We start from the raw sequence: 22,698 nt of genomic DNA, 5'->3' as shown, positions 1-22,698 counted from the left end.
AGCTCCTCCAAATACATTTATCTACTCTACCTAAAATACCTAACACAAAATAAGTGAAACAATTTCCAAATTGGTTGTTTTGGTAAATAAAAACCCATTTGCAAATGATCACTGTCAGTGGGGATGTAGAAGATATGTCATGAAACTGTTTTCATCCCTGATAACACCACCCCCCTCACACATGCCCTTCTCGTTATACACATAACCAGTTAACAGAACTCACTGCACTGATTACATAAGCTGGTGGCAGAACAAAATGGACTTGAAAGAAAGAATGGAGACGTTAAGCATCTATTGGCACCCGCGACATTAGAGGATTTTACCACGCATGCTCGCTTAAATCATCATCTGGTTTGGTGGGTGTAGGGATCAACACTTACATTAATTATAAATTACATAATGCTATCCAGTGGTTAAAGGATTTGTGGTTTTTTAGGGCCCAAAACCACAATGTTATGCCTGACAATTGTTCACCTGTAAACAGGAAAATGTAGGACAAGCAGGTATTTGGCATAATTATCCTCTTCGATGTTCTGCTCAGTGCTTAATTTGTCAGTGGTTGCCAGTGGGGGCCACTGGCCCTTATTGTTCTGCATCAGGCATTTACTGCAAGGACGAGAGAGAAAAACAAACAAAATGGAAAGACGGAAGAAGAGAAAGATGGAAAAAAACATCTTAAAGGAGAAAGCTGGAACCTGCAAGAATAAGCTAAAGTGGCAGAAAGTGCCTGGTAGTGGTTTAAGGGGGCATGAGGTAGAATAAAGACTTTGCATCCTTTATATTGGGCGCTCCAACATTTATTTATACTGGGCACAGGCTTCTGAGAAGAGTTTTGGGCATCAGCATGTATTTTGTTTTACGTTAAATACTGGTTCTACCACAATACTGAAGTTTAAAGATCGATCTGCATTTATATAGATTCCACAGTATCAACTACCGACAAGTCATCAGAGTAAATAGATGTGGAATAAGAATAGTAAATTTGTACCCCCCTGTGTATGCTTACCTTGGTGATAAATCCGCTGCAGATAATTGCGGAGTTCACATATTTGCAAGTCTATGTTATTGACCTTGATATTTTTACTTACAAATCCCTCTTTTGTCACGGCCACTCTAGGAGCAAGACCTTTTTTAAAAGAGTCTGATCCATCCGATGCTTCAGGTGTGATTTGTATAACTATAGGCAGTGCATTATAGGCTGAAGCAATACCAAGGCTCTAGGCGCTCCAGTCTGATGCGCAAGTGAAGCTCTGGAAGTTTGCCTGATTGTAGCACTCTCGATTGACGGAGAATTTGCAGGTGTGTAGAAGGACAACTGTTATTCAGCAGTGAGTCCAGCTGTTGTGTTGTGCCCGTGACGCAACGGGCATGCCGCACAGGGTCATGTGACCCCAGTTATAATAAAGGGGAACGCGCGTACGTAAGGCCAGTTGGGCGTACGACGGCGCTACCCACTGAAGCACACTCCCAGCTACTGTCTTCATTTCAGCCATAGGCCGGCCCTTGAATCCTACACGCGTGTCGGTGTGGTCGCATGTCTCAGTGACTCACCCGATACAACAGCTGGCGACGTGGATGGGCATGCCCCGTTCTGCACCGCGTGGTGGTCGCGTGGGTCTCCTACCGACCTTGCGGTGCTCGTGACACGGTGCGCCGGTACCTGAGAGTACGGCGGTCGGCAGGTTAAGGCGGAGCAGTCCTGGCTATTGCTGCGGCATGTCAAGAGTTGGACCCGGATTGCCGACGACCGCAGGGGTGAGCCGCTGTTGCGCTGCCGTCTTCACGGCCGTCTGCCGCGTGTGAGCCGCTCCGCTGCTGGGCTGTGGTAGCACAGAGGCGCGCACCCTTGTGCACCCGGGAGCCTGCTCAGAGCAGCCACGTGCGCAAGATACCCGCAACTGCGATCGGCAGTCCTCCCTGAGAGCTTCCTCCTTGTGTAGTGGCAGGCACAGTGTCGTGAAAACGAAAAGGGCTACAAGAGGCAAGTCAGCACAAACTTTTTTGAAAAATAAAGAAGAAACAGTGCACATAGTACCGAGTTCTGGGGAAAGGAAAGCCAGTGTGCATAGCGGTGAGCACCAGCAGTGCTGGTAGAGAAGAGTGAAACACAAACAATAAAAAAACACCAGTGTCAGGAGGGAGACAATAAAAGGCAGCAGTGGGTCACCATGTCCCCGATAGAACCATTCATAGTGGAAGGTTCCCCTTCTTCACTTGCACCTAAGTGGAAAGACTGGGTAGAACGCTTACTCATTTTCTTCGAGGCCACTAAGGTTCATAAGGATCAGAAAAGAGCCATGCTATTACATCTGGGGGGCAAGGACATCCACAATATAACCAAAACGCTCACAGAGGCTACGCCAAGAACTCACCACACACTGATAAATGCTCTCAACGGACACTTTGAACCGATGGCTAATCAGGACTATGAACGGTTCATATTCCGGCAAACACGCCAACTCCCAGAAGAATCCCTGGACACCTTCCATGCCCAACTTAAGAATGTAGCATCCACGTGCGGATTCTGCGATGAAACGGAAGAGATTAGGGTACAGATAATTCAGGGCGGTGCGTCTGCCAAGCTCCGCGAACGGATTCTAGAGGAGTCTGGGAAGCCACTAACAGATATACTGACACTGGGACACACCAAAGAATTGTCCAAGGCGCGATCGGCCCACATGGAAGCGGCCCTCCAGTCCCCAGTCAAGACGAAACCGGTGAATGCGGTGACGACCAAGCCAGCGACTCGGCGGGACAGGAAAGAAGTGGGAACCACGTCCCCAGGGCAGGCGAAAATGTGTGGGTACTGCGGAGGACCACCCCACAAAGCAGCGGAATGTCCGGCAAAGGGCAAAAGATGCTCAGCATGTGGTCGATTCAATCACTTTGAAAAGGTCTGCAGGTCCAAGAGGTATCGTAAACCCTGACAAGTGGTCAACATGGTACCAGAAGGCGAGAGAGAGCCCAGTGACATGGATGATGATGATGACGAGGAAGAACGGGTGGTACACAAAGTGCACATGATTGGAACGACAACCCGGAAGGCACGACGAATGCCCCAATGCAACATCCGAGTGGGCCCTCAAGACATCATGGCCGTGGTTGACACAGGTGCCACCATCAACCTCATGGCCTTGCTCTGTATAATGAGTACAATTGTTATAAAATTGATCCGACAAAGTGCGGACTCTGAAATTTTCTCCTTCTTTCCACAGCATACCCCTGACGAAGGGACATTACGTCTCGAAATGCATCGGGTGTTTTATGAAAAATCATTATTTTGCTGAACATATATGTAACCATGTCAATTGAATTGTTGATTTTAAAAAATATGTATAAAGCTGAAAGCATGTATCGCAAAGAATGCAGATTACATTAGCGAATTGTTTTTGTTTTGAAATTTTTGAAACTTTGTATTAAATGTTAGAAATTATCTACTAGCAGTGCAGATTGCAGTCCTGGTAATCCTTCTAGTACTAGGCCACTCACTAGGTTAATCACACATGCTCTGCAGGCATATGGCAACGCTGCACGCATATCAATAAAAACTTTTAGTTTCATCATAAACCAGTGTGCATTCCCCACTCACTCATACTTGCTCTGTATGAGACCATGAATCCTGCGCCAACGCTACACCCTACAGCAATCACAGTATTCGCCTATGGCCACGACACTCCCCTGAAGATACAGGGCCGGTTCAGGACACTGATCTCCCATGGCACACACTCCATCAACACCAATGTGTATGTTACGAAGGATGGGCAGGGCATGCTATTAGACTGCAGAGCAGCAGAAGTCTTGGGAGTCGTGACATTTGCATTTGGAGTGCACCAGGAATCTATCCAACACATCTTGGAGGAATTCTCGGACGTATTCGAAGGAATCGGAAAGTTCAAAGGCAAAGAAGTGTATCTCCACATCGACCCCACGGTACAACCTGTGGCTCTACATCACTGGCGAATAGCTTTCCACCTGTGTCCTCTGGGGGATGAGGAACTGAAAAAGTAAGAAGCAGCTGGCATCATCGAAAAGGTGACGGGGCTCACCCCATGGGTCTCCCCAATGGGTGTCACCCGGAAGCCCAAGCAACCAGGCGCAGTCAGAATCTGCGTGGACGTGAAGCTGCCAAATGCAGCCATCAAAAGGGAGCGTCACATTACCCCGACCATAGATGACTTGATAGGGGAAATGGAAGGGGCCTGTTGGTTCTCCATGTTAGACCTGAGATCTGGGTACCATCAGCTAGTGCTGGAGGAGGCGTCCCGCAACATTACTACATTCTCAACTCACGTTGGTCTTCGGAGATATACCCGCCTGAGCTTTGGGGTGTCCAGTGCGATGGAAGTGTTTCAAAACATCATACACGAACTAATTATGGACATACCGGGAGTCATCAATGTCAGGGATGACATTATGGTGCACGCCAAGACCATCCCGGAACACAACTCACGGTTGACTCAGGTACTTCTCCGACTACAGGATGCCGGACTTACTCTCCACCGGGAGAAGTGCGAATTTCTGAAGAAAAAACTACAGTTCTTTGGCTACACCTTCTCTACTGAGGGAGTCAACCCAGACCCTGAAAAGGTCCGTGACTTTAAGGACGCTGCTGCCCCCACCAATGTCACCGAGGTCCGCAGTTTCCTTGGTATGGTGACCTACTGCGGGCGGTCACTCACTCACCCAATCACTGAGGGAACTCACGAAGGACTCCACTCCCTGGAAGTGGGACCAAGAACAAGCTAAGGCCTTTAGGGACATCAAGGATGCACTCTCAGAGGTGACCACATTAGCTTTCTTCGATCCCAGGAAGATGATATTGATTGCAGTAGATGCCGGTCCGACTGGACTAGATGCTGTGCTACTACAACGACAGCACCCGGAAGAAGACTGGGCTCCGGTAGCTTTTGCCAGCAGATCCCTCACGGACCTGGAGCAGCGATACCCCCAGATAGAGAAAAAGGCCATTGCATTCATTGGGGGTGTCGTCACTTTCATCTCTATGTATATGGCAAGCCGTTTGTGGTGGCGACTGATCACAAGCCCCTAGTGGCTCTCTTCTCGGGGACATCCACCAAACCGCCGCCTCGGATCAAGAAATGGATGTTGCAGCTACAAAATTACAACTGCCGGGTGGAGTATCAGCTAGGGTCCAGGAATCCGGCGGACTATCTATCGCGTCACCCTAGAGCAGCCACGGAGCAGGAGAAGGAAGATGCTGCTGACACAGAGCAATATGCCAGGTGAGTCACAGCCCGGTCTTGCCCTCTACCACTCTCCATGGAAGACCTCCGAGAGAAGACGAACAAGGACGACTGTTTACGACAGGCCAAAGTGGCTCTAGAACATGGCAACTGGCACAGAGCCAAAGAGGAGGGGAAAATCCTGACGGTAGAAGCCGAGCTCATAATGGACAGCTTGTACCACGTCTGGGACAAACTCACTGAGGACACAACTGGATGTCTACTGAGGGGACATCGACTGGTAATCCCGACGGCCCTAACAGTCCGAGTCGTTCAGCTGGCCCACATTGGGCACCAGGGGATGGTCAAGACAAAGTCGCAGCTCAGAACCAAGGTATGGTTCTCCCTCATGGATGAGCTAGTAGAAGCCACGGTCTGCTCCTGCCCGTCATGCCAAGTAACCGGAGACGTCCCTCGTCCGGCCCCAATAATGGCCGAACTGAGACCTTGGTCGCCCTGATCATGTGTCAGCGTAGACTTTGGCAGCCTCCCTGATGGCCGACACATGTTTGTAGCTATTGATGATCACTCCAAATACCCCGAAGTCCAGATAATAGCCTCACCCAGTACTGCTGAAGTGATCCCCAAACTTGAATAAATCATTGCAACTCATGACCTCATACAGGAGTTGAGGACAGACAATGAACCCGCCTTCCAAGGGCAGGAACTGGCTACCTACCTCCTCGCGCTGGGCATTCAACACAGGTGGATTACCCCAAGGTGGCCACAAGCTAATGGGGAAGTGGAAAGGTTTATGGGGACCTTAAACAAAGTGATACGCATTGCTTATGACAAGGGTCAGTCGGTAGAGTTGGCCATCTTCACATTTCTACGAAATTATCGCCAGACACCCCACACTACCACTGGAGTGGCCCCGTCACATCTGCTCATGGGGAGAGTAATCACTGACTCAATCCCACATCACCCCCAGTGGCGCCCGGAGTTGCCTGACGACTCTCAAGTAGATGCTCAACGTCTACGGGCCCATGCTCAAGTTAGTCAACGGCGGCGTGCGCAACCCGTGCAGTTTACGAAAGGTGACATGGTGCTACTCAAAAACAGGATAACCAGCGGCAAGTTTCGATTTCCCTATGAAAAGAACCCGTGGACTGTTGTGGATGTCAACAGTACCTAAATCATCGCGACCCGAGGAAGAGAGACAGTGACCAGAAATGTGTCATACTTTAATAAAACACCAGACCGGCAGCCTCACCGCCCGAGCCGGCCAGTGTTGATCACTGTCCAGGTGCCATGGCACTGACCGAGGCCAACAGGGACCGGAGAGCAGAGACATCCCTAGCCGGGGGTCGTGTTGAAGCCCCTGCCAGTGCTTCGACTCCCGACGAAGGGTCTGTGAGTGAAGCGTCCAAAGAAGAGCATGGCAGCTTCGGGAATGATCGAGGTGAGGTGACGTATGGTGCTGAAGCAAGAGAGACTCTGGGGCATGGCAGGTCCCAGTACTGCCTGCGAGGGAATCCGGAGCCCACTCGCCGTTTGCGAGATTATTTCACGTAAGACTGTTCCCAATTTCATGATTAAATGTTGTTCAGAGTGCGCCAGAAGTTATTAGAAAAGGCTAAGCATGATTAGACGCTGCATTTGCGAACTGATATTGGTTTGATGTTTGTTGGGGAGGAATTTTGTGTTGTGCCCATGACGCAACAGGCACGCCATGCAGGGTCATGTGACCCCAGTTATAATAAAGGGGAACGCGCGTACGTAAGGCCAATTGGGTGTACGACGGCGCTACCCACTGAAGCACACTCCCGGCTACTGTCATTTCAGCCATAGGCCGCCCCTTGAACCCTACACATGTGTCGGTGAGGTCACATGTCTCAGTGACTCACCCGACACAACATCCAGCCATCCCACCAATATGTGCGAATTGTCATTACAGATTATGGACGGAGCACCATTTCATTTCTACAGAGGTTGCACAGTAGAGCAAATCTGTCCTGAGAGCCCCCGAACCCGAAAGCATGTGCTGGAGGGATCCGTAATTTATTAGTATATCAGATACATGCCGAGAGCGGATCATTTTGTAACGGGTTAATGGGAGAACCAAGCCTCAGTGAACAAATGATCACGGAGATGCAGTTGTAGGAAGTCATCCACATTGCATCTCACATGATGAACAATAGTCCAACAGTTGCTAGGTTTCCCTGTCTCGTAGCAAATGCTTTTATGTTGGTGATTTTTGTCTGTGTTCCTAGCAGGATAGCCTCATTCTTTTTTCAACATCAGCGCAGCCTTGGTGCCTGTTCTAAAAAATGCAATAACAGAGTACATTTTCCATGCACATTGTATTTTAGCAGAAACACCAGGGTTAACTACATCCTCCATTCCAGGTTTCCTATCTACCTTCTGTGCTTCCCACCTGGTGTCGTCTTTCCTCCCTCCAGTGGAGTGGGCACTACCATGGGGACCCAGTAGGGGTGGATCTTTTCAAAGGCATTCCTTTAGAGGGCCTACATTTCTCTTGTAATTTTCACATCGCTCCTTTGAACGTTAGTTTGTTCAAACTACTGCTTATTGAATTTTATACGTTTCAAACTCTTTACAAAATAAATGTGACCATTCGCTCTAGACCTTACACACTCTTATACTGGTTGTGCCTTATTCTCAAAGGTATGTTGTAAGTTAGGCGGACATATACAAATATCCTTTTTTCAAGTCCAAGACCATTTTCAGTTTCACACAGTTCGATTTTGCTCTGTCTAAAATATTAAATCACAAAAAAACTTTGTATTAGCAAATCTTCTTCTAAAGGCTAGTGGGTGAGCATTTAAGTGTTGGAATACCTATTGAATTTTGTCACACCAAAAAACGGCAACCTATGTGAATATTCACGTCTGACCTCTTCTCACAATGGAATGGTCAGACATCCATATAGAGGTAAGGGAACAAGAGCTGTGCAGGAAGAACAAAACGTTTGTCCAGGGGAAAAAAATGGCCATAAGGAGAAAAAAAATTGCAATTTCAGAAAGGTGATGAAATTGGACCAGGAGTAACTATAACATTCCTACAATTATGCATGGCTTTGCGTTGTCAGAAAAAAGGAATACACAGAGATTTTCAGATGTACTCCTTTAGAAATGCAAATCTTATGTTGTTCAACACATACTTTTGTGAATTCCTGAAAGTTATAAACCTGCTCCCATGCGAGGCTGTAAAGCTGTGGGTGCAGATTTGTGACTTTCTTTCAGAATCAGACTCTCTTTGTATTTGCCGTATTTAGGCCAAGTCCACCAGACAGCACAAGCTGTCTGGTTACAAAATATCTGTTGTCAGCTTGTTAAGAGCTTACAGGTGGCTTAAGTCCTGCCCATCCCTTCCCATTGATTGGCTTTATTGTCACTCTAATTTGCTTGCTTCTTCATTGGCTTTCCTTTTCCATCTTGTGCTTGTCCCTCCCCTGGACAATGGCTTCTTTACTTGTGCCCTTTGATTGCTCATTTTTGGGGACTATTTTTTTTTTGCTTAAGCACTCCATGAGAAGGCATGTATTTTCTAGCTGTCTTACTCGTATGCTTCTCTCACTCTCTTGCTCTGTGTTCCTTTTCTCACCAATGTGCGTCCCTCCTCCCATGCTCTGTTTTTCTCTCATCCATGTGCTTCTCTCTCTGTCTTCATTTTGTTCTTTCACTCGGGTGCTCTCCCCCTCCCTCCTTGTTGCTTCCTCTCTTGTGTGGATCATTTCCCTGCTCCAACCACCCTCTGCTCTGTTGCCCCACTCTTCCCTCCCTATCAGGTCCTATATTCTTTTACTTGATTTTTTTGGAGTGCCTAGCAGCAGCCTTTCATCTTTAGAAAATAAGTGCGATAGTACTTTTTTCATTTTCATATTTTTTTGTAATTATCAATCCATCTTGGATCTGCAACTCAAAACCAAATGGCACCCATGTCATGTGCATGCTTCATGATGAATGCCTGCATATAAGTCATAAAGCACGTGCACACCTATAAAAGGATGCGCCTGCTACAGCCACATCATCACGCAATTTTGTTTTCATGCTATACAACATTTGCAATGCTTACGCTGTATCGCATCAACAAAAGGCATTGGCAGAGCCAATAGATCTCAAAGGCGAGGCACATTGGCTTTGCCAATGCTTGTTTAGTGATGTATTTTATCCTCACTGTATTCTTGCAAGTGACCCACAGCATTGCTTTGCCTTTCTTCATGTGTCCTTCCTCATTTTCCTATTGATTTGGAAAGAAAGCCTTTTTGTTTGCGACATTCCCAAAAGTTTTGGGAAAACTGCAATTTTTGAGTTTGAGATTCCAGTCTTATTTAACATTTAAAAAAATGTGCACATGGTATATTTCATAGAAAATAGTTACTGTTCTTCTCCCGTGCACTTTCATTGCGCTAGAAAAGCTCAGCAAACAATAATGTTGCAGAGAAAAGTTCTTCATACATTTTTCAGCTTGCCAACTCCAATAATAGTGAAAATTATCACATTATGTAGGAAAATTATCTGGATATGTAGAGGAAATCTTTGCCTGGGTGAATTTTCACCAACTCTGTGAAGAATTAAAATCGTGAACTTCACAAAATATTGAACAAAAAAAATGCACACCATCAGTTTCTTTTTACATTATTACCATTATTGAATCTAGCCTCAATTTCACAAATTGCCATTATTGAATTCCATACCGATGCATTTTTTATATTTGCTGGGAATTCTGCATCTAAAATTTGTTTGTTTTCTTTGTTTTTCTTTAAGTTCAATCTTTTCTTCCATGCATTTGAAACAGAAGTAATTTTATGTTGTTATCAACTCAATTTATATTTCTCATTACACTCTTTGGGCCCCGATTAAGGCTCTGTATTTGTGGCTCTCAGTAACACAGAGCTAAGACAACAGGGATACACTGTATACCCTGAGTGGTTTGGTACTAATTATACAATTGAAGCACGGTAGTTTAGGTCAAAGTTAGTGGGACTATAAATTTGTATGTAATTAATGAATCACAGCAATATAGAATAAAGCCGATTTTCAATAAGGTGAAGTTGATTTTAAAGGAATGAATTATTGAAAACAAATGTACAAACAACAAAATTACTTTTTGTTATATCAGCTTAAATTATCGGGGTTGAAAGCATGAGGTTTACAAATATGGAAAATGAAGTAGCTAACTGCAAACCGACAGCATATATTTGGACAATCTCCAACATGTGCACGTAAATGGATAGGAAATGAAAGGAAAAGGATAACAAAAATCGAACACAAATGGAAGGAAACCAGTAACAAATGGAAAGAGAAAAGGATAACAATTTGCGATGGAAAGAGGAAAACAGGGTGATGATCATTTTGTCCATTACATAGTTTTTCAGTGCATTCCTCAAGATTCAGGAATCTTCTGTGAGTTAGTAATTGGTACCCTTAAGAGAATACTCCAAGGTGCCAATTCGTTAAAATACATAGAACAAGTGGGTCAACACACGTCAAATGCAGCCTTGAAACACGGAGCTTGCACTTTCTTTAGGTTGGCGATTGGCTTGCCTATGGAGGCCAAAGAGAAGAATCTTCAATTTGGAGTAAGTGTAAATGGAAATGTAATTTAGTAATGATTCCTATTTTCACAGTCATCAAATTTGACTGTATGTATAGTTTCCTCATAAGGTTCATAGATTATTACCTTTATATTTAGGCAGTGTGTTTCTTGACGTTGGTTTCACATAGATACATCTGGAGTTTTCCTTCATCATCATAAATTGTGAGGTCAAGGAGGTGCATTTATTTTTTTATCAATCTTTTGTGAATTTGAAATCTTGGATTTGATTATTAAGGCATTGTGGATCAGAGAAACTGTAGCTCCGGGTAGTCTAGATTTAAAAAACAAATCCCCTAAATAATGTTAATAGTTGGAAATATCATGACGCTAAGCATTAGTGTCATTAGATCATCTTTGGTAAAACTCATGTCTGAGATAATATAGCTCTTGGGTTACTGTATTGAAGTTACTCAACATCAAATGTTTTTCACATGTGAGAATCTAGTTACTTTCAGGCAAAGGGTGAAAGGGCAATGGCAATCTAAATCCAGTCTTGCTAGGAGATGTTCATAGGTAGAACCATGCTGGTAATGCCTTGATCTCATTTTCATAAATTTTTTTACAGCTTATTTCTAGATTAAAATAAGAAGAAGGGTTGAAAGTGATTCTTTGGCTAAATACGTTGATTTCTGCCTTTGTATATCAGTGGGATGACAAAAACAGGGACAATATGAGATCTTACCAAAGATATAAATGTTGGCAGGTTCTGATTTCACAAAGGGCCTGGGATCGACATCAGCCTCGTCTTCTGCTAGGGGTTCTCTGTAAAATATTGGGAGACTTTTTAAGGGAAAGAGGCATTTTGAATTTTATAGGTGGAAGATGTTGGCCCTAATCTATTGGTGCTTAAATTGATTGATGGTTCTTGAAATGTTACATTCCTGAAATGAAGTCTCTCAGGGAAGGACTGTGTTTATTGATTTGTTTGACAAATGGTTTAATGATAAGAACTCAAGCATGGATGTTAAATCTGTGCCAAGATCTGTGGCAAGACCTATCCCAAGAGCTTACCAGAGACTTAATGAGTTAAGACCAGGAAGGAGCACTTTATATGTTGCATGACAACAATTTGTTGGAAGTCATGCCCAGTGCATGACTGGGCATCCTCATCTGCAGGATTGTTCTGGTAATTTGGAACTTCTGGTTACCTGAAGGGGTGTTTCACAAGCCACTTTGTGCACTGGACATAAAAAGTGGTAGCTGGATTGCAAAATTAAACATGGCAGAAAGCGTGTCAAACTTGATCTTCTTCATAGTGGTCAAACAAATAAAATGAAATCTAGGGAAGGGACATGGACAAACCTTATTATCAGCCGTTTTCAAGATGATGTTCTGTCCATAGGATGTTACACAAGGATTCCAATGGGGAGAGAATGTGGCCTAATGGTTAGGGCGGTCAACGTCAGAGCTGGGGCACTGAGTTCGAGTCTCGGCAGGGACGCTCAACATTCTGTGATTCTAGGCAAAACACTTAACCTCCCTGTGCCTAACAAAAATGAATGTGTCTGTAACGTAACTGATGCTCCTGTAAAGCGCTCTGATACCTTCGGGTCTAGTTCACGCTATATAAAACTCCCTAAAAAAAATAAGATAAAGAAGAGTCTTTTCCTGTGATGTATGTTCCTGCATGAAACATGCATAGAGGAGGCATTCACAAGAGGAAGATGTTTTGCACACATTCGTTCCCTAATTTTTCATTATGCTCTTCACCCCTATATTTTGTCCCTGTTTATTGCTTCTAGCAGTTGTAAAATCTTCTGAATTCTACTTCTATATTTTGTATATATTCGGTACATTGTTATGTCATGTTATGTTATGTTATGCAGATTTGTAGAGCGCACTATTATCTGGGAGTGTATCCAGGAACTAAGCCGGAGTGAGTCTAGCCCAACCTAGGGCCTTATGGTACTACTAAAAAAGCCGGGTCTTCAGCTTCTTATTTATAGCAGCAGGTCATTCCACACTTTAGGAGCACTGTAGAAGAAGGCTTAACTGCCAAATCTGGTGTTTCATATGTGTAGGATGTGTGCAAATAGGAGTCCAAACGAGTGGAGGTGTCTTGATGGTTTGTAAAAACAGATGCAATTGTTGAGGTTTGCTGGGCCAGTGTTATGTAGTGCCTTGAAACTGTGGGTGAGGAGTTTGATTTGCGCTCCTTTGTGCACGGGGAGCCAATGAAGCTTCTCAGGGTTTGGTGTGTGTGAGTGTGGCATGGGAGACAAGTTCTGAGTGGTGTGAAGTCTTCTAGTGAGATTATTTTTGATTGATCATGACATAGAGGTTTTCCCATAGACCAGCATGCTTTTGATGAGAACCTGTGTGATGGTTGTTGGGGTGCTGATTTGGAACCATTTGAAGACCTTCCTCGGTTTTTTCAGAATATAGAATCCTGAGGCGGTGATGGCATTAACTTGGACGTCCACGTCACGTTTGCTGTTGATGACGATACAGAGGTTCTTGGCGTGGATGGTGGAGTAGGTGTTGATTCTAGCTCTCTTGACCAACATGTGGTGTCCCATGGTGAAGTGCTCTGCCTGAAGTTCATGATTTCGGTCTTATCTGTGTTCTGCTTCAGACAGTTGGTCTTCATCCAGAAGGTGATTTCAGTCATGCTGGCATTGAAATTGATCTGGGTTCTGGGCCTGTGAGGTAGAAAAGTATTTCATGTTGTTAGCATTGGAGAGAATGTTGATGTTGTGACAGTGGATGATGCAGGCTAGAAGGATCATGCTTATGGAGGATTTGTGTGGAACTTGGAAGAAGAGGTCTCCTGAGACATACAGTGGCAGGCTGTCTGAGTTGATCCTTCCAGTCGGGAAGAAGCAGATCTATCAAAATGCATGTTCATGGATGAAGGTGGACTGGGAAACTTTGTTGAATGCTGCGGAGGATGAGGGGCGCAATGTCTCCTCCATCTTGAGTCATATTGATGCCATCTGAGGTGGCAATGAGTGCAGTTTCCTCGTTGTGACTGTGTCTGAAACCAGAGTGAGTGGTGGTATTTGGGGAGGCATCTATTGATGATTTTGTTCAAGACTTGTGCTGGGAATGAGAACAGGGAAATTGATCTGTAGTTGGCTATTGTTGAAGGATCTGCAGAGGGTTTCTTCAGCAAACGGGTGCATGTTTTCAAATATCTGGGAATGTAACAGAAGAGGTAGAGGCAGTCAGAATGGTATGAGCATGGTACTGATGGGCTGCAATCCTCTGAACTAGGCATGGTGCAACCAGGGATCCGATGAGGCTCCTAAGTGGATGGACTTCATGATGGCGGCAGTCTTTTTCTTGATTGATGACGGACCATGCGACTAGTACTGGTTCTTTCGATAACATCAGATGAAGTTTGGCAAGATCTGTTATGTTCAGTTGCGGATTGAAGCTGCTGTCAATTGTGGCGATTTAGTTGCTAAAAAGTGGCAGAGTTTGTTTCAGAGGTCCTTCAAGATGGTGGCTGAGTTAGAGGCAGCTGCTGGTGCAGTGAAATCCTTCATGATGGTGAAGAGTTATTGCCACTGTTGGTGCTGGCATTTATGCTGTCTACCAGAGTGGTGCATATCATTTGGTGGTAAAGTCTCTGGGCAAATTTGGACATGCTCCGGTATGCAGGGTCCTGGATCATTCTCCATCTATGCTCCAGTTTTGTGCAATGGTGTTTCATCAGTCTGCGTTCCTCAGTGTACCAACTGGCCTGGAGTTTAGATCTTGTTGTATTACTGTATATAATGGGGGCCATGGAGTCGACACAAGAGGTGATCCAATTATTAAGATTCTTGCTGGCTTTAGGGAGGTTGTTGCTGTGTTTGGGTCAGTGGATGTTAATAGCAATGTTCCAGACCTTGTCAGTGATGCTGTTCCAGTTTTGGTGGTCTGGTCTGGTGGTGGTTCATGTGCATTGTACCGAGATGGGGATGTTAAACTTGAGCAGTGTTTGGCCTGTCCAGGAGACCGGTGTGGACTTGTCAACTCAGATGTTGTCGAAGATGGGGAATTTATGGTCCAGAAGATGTCCAGAAACATAGTAATCACTTCAATATTAATCGCTACCTCCTATCAAGAGCTGCAAGAAAGCCAAGGCAATTCCCTTTAGGAGCTGGGTCAGTACTGATTTGCATAAGGCAAATCTCAATCTTGAGTAACTTGTTGGGTGAAAACGATGGACTAGAATGCGGTCCTAAGCATCCGCCAGTGGTTGATATTAATTCATGCATTCTATCATTATGTTGTTGTTTGCCACACTTAACACCCTCAGTGTGACGGATATGCCCAGACGTGGGTCGACTGCACACTGTGCTTTAGGACTCAAACTGCATCCTACTGACGAGGCTCCAATGGGCCAAAACCAATCTGGCCTTGCTTGTGTCTCTTCTGAATTTAAAATGACCTTTTCCCATGAACCAGTTAGTTGGGGTGCCCGCTCATTGCATATGACTTTGTACAGATGTGCTACTTGTGACAAAATATAAGCTTCTATTTCTACGGCTGCAAAACAACACTGCAAAAAGATACAGAGCAAAATATCAACTTAATGTCAACTAATTTTGTGATAAATAGCATGCAATTGCAAATTAGTAGCGCCTGAGCCATTTATGCAATTCCCCCTAAACATGAAGAACAGCACACAAAGAATTTGGGGGCCACTCATTAGCAGTGAACGCAACCCCAGCACCTGTCCAAAAAACGGAAACTTCCTGCTGTTGATATCACCAGGTATTTGCATAATTTCAAATATGACAGTAAAGCTCATACATAATTCACAGATTTTCACATTACATGACTTTGCTTAGCTTTCACCTATAGGAGACTAGCTTGCTCTTGAAAATACCTCACTGAGAGACAATATCTGCTTGAACCAGTCGACTGCCGGTATCTTGGATGATGATATCTTTACACAAAGTATGGGCTCATGGGAAAAACATCATATACCATACCAACAATCCTTACTGTGCTAAAAGTGTGATCTTGTGAAACTTCCATGAAATTTGATGAAATTTCCCACAAACATAAAAAAGTGATTTCACACAGCCCTACCATATAAACATGTAAATTCATATTTTATTCAATAATATAATCTGTGTATGTATATATTTATTACGGGTATTTAAATAGTACAAATCTACCAAAGCAATCAAGTGCTATGTTAAGGTGGAGGTAGAGGAGAGAATTAAAAAGTAGTGAGTTAGAGGAAACCCTTAACTAATATGGTTGTGGATTACTCATTGAGGTTTTATACAGTATGCCCCTGTAATTGGCCATTTATAACTGGAGCCTGTTTTGTGCAGTGCTGAGACAACTCTATCAATGTCTGAAAAAGTGGCACAACAGAGGCTTACAAGAATGCTCTGCTCTAAAGCCGGGGCCGGCAGAGCTTTCCTTCTGAAGTCGAGTTATTGATCCGGATCCCGCTCTTCAAAGTAATGAACAAAACTATCAACCCGAGTCAAGTGAAAAATTGATTTGTAAATTGTTTCTGCTCCATAACAAGCCTATCTCCAGCATAGCAGCTGCCAAAATGTTGATGCACTGTAGACGTGATAACTATTTCAAAGTCTGTCAAGCACCGTACATTAAAAAGATTCCGTTTTTTGCGTAGCTCCTTCTTTTATCTTCTTTGACTCTGTTATGTACACTCCTGTGTTGAGTGTGCTTTATAAGAATCCATAGATAGATAGATAGACAGACAGACAGACAGAGAGAGAGAGAGACTGACTGACCTGCATTATATCTAAGGCTCCCTGTTTTCCGTTTTTACTGATTTTTACAGATAAACAATTATTTTCTTCTATTTATTTTTAAATGTGGAAAAAAACGGAAATTGGGTTGCTTTTTGAGTAATTCTAAATAATGTATGCCATGACTACCAGGCCAATGTATGTGTGGATTGATAGATGAGGGGGTTGAAAGAAGAAATACATTTTAGTAAAGAGGCTTTAACAGCAGTAGATCTGCAAAAGGTTGATACAGAAATGTGCATATTTTCATATAAGTACACTGATTTATCTTCTGAGGGTGCTCACAGCACTGAAACCTGGCAGAGATTCAAACATGAGCGCATATTGATTGGTTAAAATAAATGTGGAAATATACTAATTTCAACTTAATTTTTACACAAACCCCAAAATAAATATGGATAAATACAGATAAAATTCGCAAAAAATAAATATGGATAAATACAGAAGAAAATGGCAAAAAAATAAATAACATAAACCGGGAGCCCTAATTATAACTCAGCAGTACAAACACTCAGTAATAGCTAAGGAAGCCAATCACCAGCATGCTGACAAATGTTTCATACACGCTGGTCCTTTCCTACCTAACATTTTGGAAGAAGAAGTCATAAAAGTCCACGCTTTGCAATGTTAGAGTGATTGACATTTCTTGGAGGTCAAAAATGTTGACTTTAATAAACTGTAAGCCACTTGTTACATGAGTTACAAGGCAGAATTCCGATTAGTCATGTTTTACAGTTCAGTCAACAAAATGGAAGGCAGGGCACCCAGTGTGAATTTGTGGCTGAAATGGCCTGGTTCTCATAAAAATTTGTAAATATATGTCTTCAAATCTATGAGATTTATTCACAAAGGTGACTTACACTTTTAATTAAGTTTACAATTTTTGGTATTCAGAAACTGCACTTTTGTAGTAACTTTCACTTTTGTAATACATCATGCACTATATATGGCCAACTACTGGTACAGCAACACTCTCCCATAAAAAATAATGGAGGTCCAGGCTAGCTACAAAAGTGTAAGTTACTACAAAAGTATAAGTTACCACAAAAGGGCAGTTTGTGGATATCCAAATGTAGTAAACTTTCTCAAAAGCGCAAGTTACTACAAAAGTGCTGTTTCTGAATAATTATTTGTAGTAAGTTTTAGTAGTAGTACTGCAATAATGCAAAATATACTACAAAGTGCAGTTTCTGAATAAAGTCCTGTGGTTTGCATGGGAGACGATTTATGATTTTCAGTATTTATAAAGGTTTCAGAAGTGCACCTCGAAACTTGCAACTTTAAATTAAGCACATTTTATGGAAGAAAGTCCCCAACATGTTGCGTGGCTCTGCCGTCCTGCCACTATTCTTTAGTCACTCAAGTTGCCCATGTATTTTTTGGTAACATTTTGAGGTGCCTCTAATTTCAAGGCACCACCAGACTACAGGTGTATGCTCTTTATGGTAAACTGTTTTGTGCACTCTGAATGGGTAGACCCCAAATTGATCAGTCCACCCTTTCTTATGTCAGGTGACCTATGTCTGTCACCACTGAATCAATATTATTTTCCAGTGCCTTCCTGGTGGCAGATTTAGACTCCAGGATTTTGTCCAGTTTGACTTGTGCTGCACCACCATTCCTGACTCTAAAATCTTTTACTAAATTGTGACAGTTGTTTGCTGATTCTGGACCTTGGTTCTGACCCCACCCATGTCCCTTAACAGACTTAGGTTGATCCACTGAGATATAGCTGAGGACCAATACAAAAAGACAATAAGACTTTTAGCACAGTGTGGCCAAAAAGTGTGCAATATCACAACTGGGGATTTATTCACCCAAAGCACATGCCCTCATCTGCACATGTGAAAATATGAATCAGTAAAACTGTTTTTTATGCCTTCTTGTGACTCTGTGTTGATATTGCAGATGTATTGTATTGTATTGTATAAAGTTCTTCTAAAGCGCTTTCTGTCACATTAACCATTGCACTGGGTGAATTTAATTGTAATGGGAACAAAACAAAACATTTCAAAAGGACCCTTTTCAGATATTTCTGCGGACAGTTTAGTTCCTTCAATCCGGAGCTGTAAATTAGGGGTTAGCTGTGTTTTTTCCCTCAACCCTTTGGGAGGTTCTATGGAAACTGGAAGAATCATAACACTTACCTTGCTTTACCCGCAATAGACTGAGTTGCCCCAGAGCAGTAGGATGTTAACCCATTAATGGTGACTGAATCGAAAGCCCAAGTCTCCTGGCAGCATAAAATATCAAATTTTCCAACAAAAGATAGCCAGTTTTCATCTTGGAGTTTGCTTCAAAACCCCGCTATATTCCATTAATGAAACTGCATGCAATGACTGTTGGCAATAATACTTGATTGATAAATATTTGCCCCCAAAACCTAGGCTCGGATTACACCACCCTGGCCCTCTGTTTGGAGTCAATCATTTTCCTCTGTATCAAAAACTCCTAGATTAATTCTTAATTGGTAAATATCAGGTTGGTTCTCCCTGCCAGTCATTGCAGTAGACAAACGAACATGGGCGCTATCTATCTATGGTAATTGTTATGTCTGTTTTGTGATTTCTATCTAATAAGTCTGAAAATGGCAATTTCCCATAGGTTAAGTGAGGTTGAGCGCATGAAAATTAAATCTAATCATTCGATGGGTCATCTAATCACCATTTCCTTGGATTCTAGGCATTTGAGGATATTCACCTTGATGAAAAGAAAAACGTCAAGATCATTCTGGAGTATGCCGACAAGGTTTTCACATATGTTTTCGTCCTAGAGATGCTGCTGAAGTGGGTGGCTTACGGTTTCAAGAAGTATTTCACCAATGCTTGGTGCTGGCTTGACTTCCTGATTGTTGATGTAAGTATTTTCCTTGTTTTATTCTTTTTCTTCACACTGAGCACTAGAAGAACCTCAACGAAAGCCAATATTGCCTTTAGAAGGAAACAATAATTCACATTTTTAGCTCAGCCTGTAGAAGTTCCATAATTAAAAATACATAAAATAAAAATATGTTGATACCAGAGAGCAGGCCCTGTAATGATGTTTTGGGCTACTCTGAGATTAGAATTTATTTTGATGGGGAATGCATTGAAATACACAAAATAGGACTTCCATAGAATGACGCTTACAGCTGAAGACCTAAATGAAAGGTAGAATCTGACCAGTTATCTCTTGTGGCTAGAATGCATCAGATCAGACAAGTTTAAAAAGGGTAGTTTGTACTGGTGAGTCGGTTCAAATCTCAGTGTAAACAGACAACATTTCAACCTATACAGTCAGATCTCTGCTTAAGTAATTGACACTATCATATTTGTTCTACTCACATGAAGTAGATACCAATGTTTCTGAAATGTAGTGCCAAACCTCTCACTTGGCACTCAGTAGCTTTTTTAAAAAACAATATAGTTTCCTACTAAAATAGTTTTTAAAAGTTATGTTTTGCAATAATGGTAAGCACTCACAGATTAATTCAAAATGAAGAGCATAATGTTAGTTTGTAGGAAGAGCAAATTTTCTAGACCTCAGAGATCCAGTAGGATTATGTAGAGTGGGATTCTGTGAAGAGGAACTTGTGTCGCATGTTATTAATATGGCAATCTCCTGTAGTGGGAGTGGACATGCTGCATAGTATCAGTATTGAAAATCTTGCATAGGTTCGGCATTGATTGAGTTTGCAAAGAGTTAATTTTGCAGATCTCTCATTGTGGCTGTTTTACATATCTCACAAATTGACATCCCGTACATTGCATCAATTGTCAGTCGATATTGCATAGTATAGGGATTGAAGATCTTACATAGTATCGGAATAGCAGATCTCACATATTACCATTATTGTGGATCTTGCATGGAATTAGAATGGTTTACCTCACATATTGTTAGCATTGCATATCTTGCATATTGTCAGTATTGCAGATCTTGGACCTTTTAAGTCTTGCTGATTTGCATAAAGTTATTTGGCAGATTCAACATAAAGGTAGGGCCTGCTTTACAAATGGTAAATGGATTACTCAACGAACGGACGGGTTACTCAACAAATGTGACAGAGTAACCCAGATGTTTCATAGCTTTAAGTTAGTCAATTACTTTTAGTGCAGTATTGCAGTTCATGTATAGTATGAACTGAAAATGCATATGAAACATAATGCAACATCTTCAGTTCTCAGCTTGTGCGAGTACTGAATAGCTCTCAACTGGTGATTATTTCTGATCTGGCATAGTGTCAGGTCAGCAGCTCATGTGATGTGTTGACACAGCAATATTTCTGAGCTGCATATCTCAGATCTCAGATGCTGTCTGTACTGCAGATATTGCACGGTGTAAGACCTCTTGATCTCACTTAGAATGGTAAGCATGAATTAATAGGCGTCCATGTTTATCATACCACTAGTACTAATAACTACAGTCTCTTGAACACCCTTCACCTTATGCAGCCTATGACTTCAATGCTATAAAGGAAGGGCGAACTACTGATCTGGGGACCATGTACCCTCCTGTCTATCACAGCAATGGTAAATATACCTGCCAGAGCATAGCAGTTTAATGTCTGGAGGGGTTGTAGCCAAGCTGTGCTCTTCCCTATTAGTTACAAAAAATGTAAACCTAGATTTGAACTCAGAATACCATCATGTAATAGACAGGAAAGGAAGCACAAATTGTAGCATTTTAGGAATTCTGATCCTTTTCCGCTTAGGTCCTGCCACTGATGTGCCCATCACGTATTCAGCCGCCACTCTAGCTTATACATTGGTTGCCCCTGTTGTGAGGAAGTCACAAGGGCTATTGAACTAGAGTTAAGGAATAAGGGGGTGCAGAATGAGTTTCATGAGGTCTTGACTATTACGGAGGCAATTTGATTATGCCATATTGGGTTATAGTTTTGGTTTATTGAGTATCTTTGTGGAGGAAGCCATCAAGGCAATGACTGTCTTTTATGAAGACATACTGCTCTGCCTCACAGGACTACGCAGAGGTTCTCAGTGAAGATGCAGCATCCATTAAGAGTCCCTTCGAATTTTATATAGAGGAGCTCTTTTCATTGCCTCAATGGCAATAACAATACTTTAAATGTATTGATCATGCTGTCCTCTGAACACATTCTATTTTCTGATTCATTGAAAATGCTCCTTTCCTATACATCCAGTGCCACTAGGAAATCATTGGAGCTGTTTTACTCTATACACCTTTCGATTACTACAGACTGTCTGTCTGTCTTGGAAATGGTGCCAAGAAACAGAGTTGCAAATGTCTGAGCTCAGCTAAGTGGTAAGAACTGAGGCAGCCGACGGCTATGCTGTATTTATTTCGAAAACAGTAGGTATCAATTAGAGCCAGCAGCGATGTCTTTAAAATCGTTAAGGAGAAAACAAACAGATCCCGCTGCAAGCAAGCATGCTTGAATGAGAATTTGTTGGCATGGCAGCCAGTTCTAAGATGTGGAACAGGGATTATGCTGTAGCGATAATGTTATTTAACAATATTTCATATTTTCCCCTATCATCTTTTTATTGGTCATTAAACATAACAGTCATCTAAGCAGGTAACTAGTTCATCTAAAAACTCCTTTCCTGATAGCTATCAATTTTCATTTTAGGGCATAATTTCTTAAATCCATTTGATTTCCTCATTGGGGCTTAACATTGTTTTATTACGTAGCCTGCATTGAATAAAGTGTACTTAATCCCTGCAACTGGCAGTGCCATTTCATTGAAGTTGTGGTTAGCCCCTTGTAGATTTGAACACTTTCATAATACATGCTATTGGATTATGTTGCATGCAGTTTCACTTATCTTTATGTTGAATGTTAATTTCTCCAACTGAAGCAGAATACATTTTTTGTACGAAATACACTCAATTATATGTTTTTTTTACTATGACACATTTGTAGAAATAATTGTTATATTGTTTTTTTATACAGCATCAAATGATTTCAAATCTTAATTTAAAATCGACCAGTTTGTGTGAAACAGTTAATCAGATTGTGAGAAAAACAGTACTGTACTTAAATGAGAGTGCCTGCATCATGACACGACTACTAACTGTCAACCTCATAAAAATGAGTTGTCTGTGTCACAACAAGTAAGAAACCTTTATTGAAACAACACTTTTTGACCAAACCACTTATCAGTCCATTGGTGTTGATATCCTTGGTAAGAGTGTTATTTATT

The 22,698-nt window shown here is 42.4% G+C and overlaps 1 protein-coding gene across 6 annotated transcripts in view; it reads left to right on the top strand.

Annotated features, from left to right (window-relative positions):
* The window catches only part of LOC146789704 (sodium channel protein type 5 subunit alpha-like), a 975,168-nt gene that overhangs the window by 813,318 nt on the left and 139,152 nt on the right, over positions 1-22,698 (top strand). For all 6 annotated transcript variants that reach the window (XM_085632035.1, XM_085632032.1, XM_085632036.1 and 3 more), the window contains exon 20: positions 19,217-19,390. In XM_085632035.1, coding sequence (XP_085488161.1) covers positions 19,217-19,390 — 174 coding nt within the window. The remainder of the gene's footprint in view (positions 1-19,216; positions 19,391-22,698) is intronic.

This window comes from Triturus cristatus, chromosome 10 (genome assembly GCF_964204655.1).
Source record: "Triturus cristatus chromosome 10, aTriCri1.1, whole genome shotgun sequence".
Lineage (NCBI taxonomy): Eukaryota > Metazoa > Chordata > Amphibia > Caudata > Salamandridae > Triturus > Triturus cristatus.
Note: the sequence above shows the minus strand (reverse complement) of the source record. Positions and strands in the feature narration are given on the sequence as shown.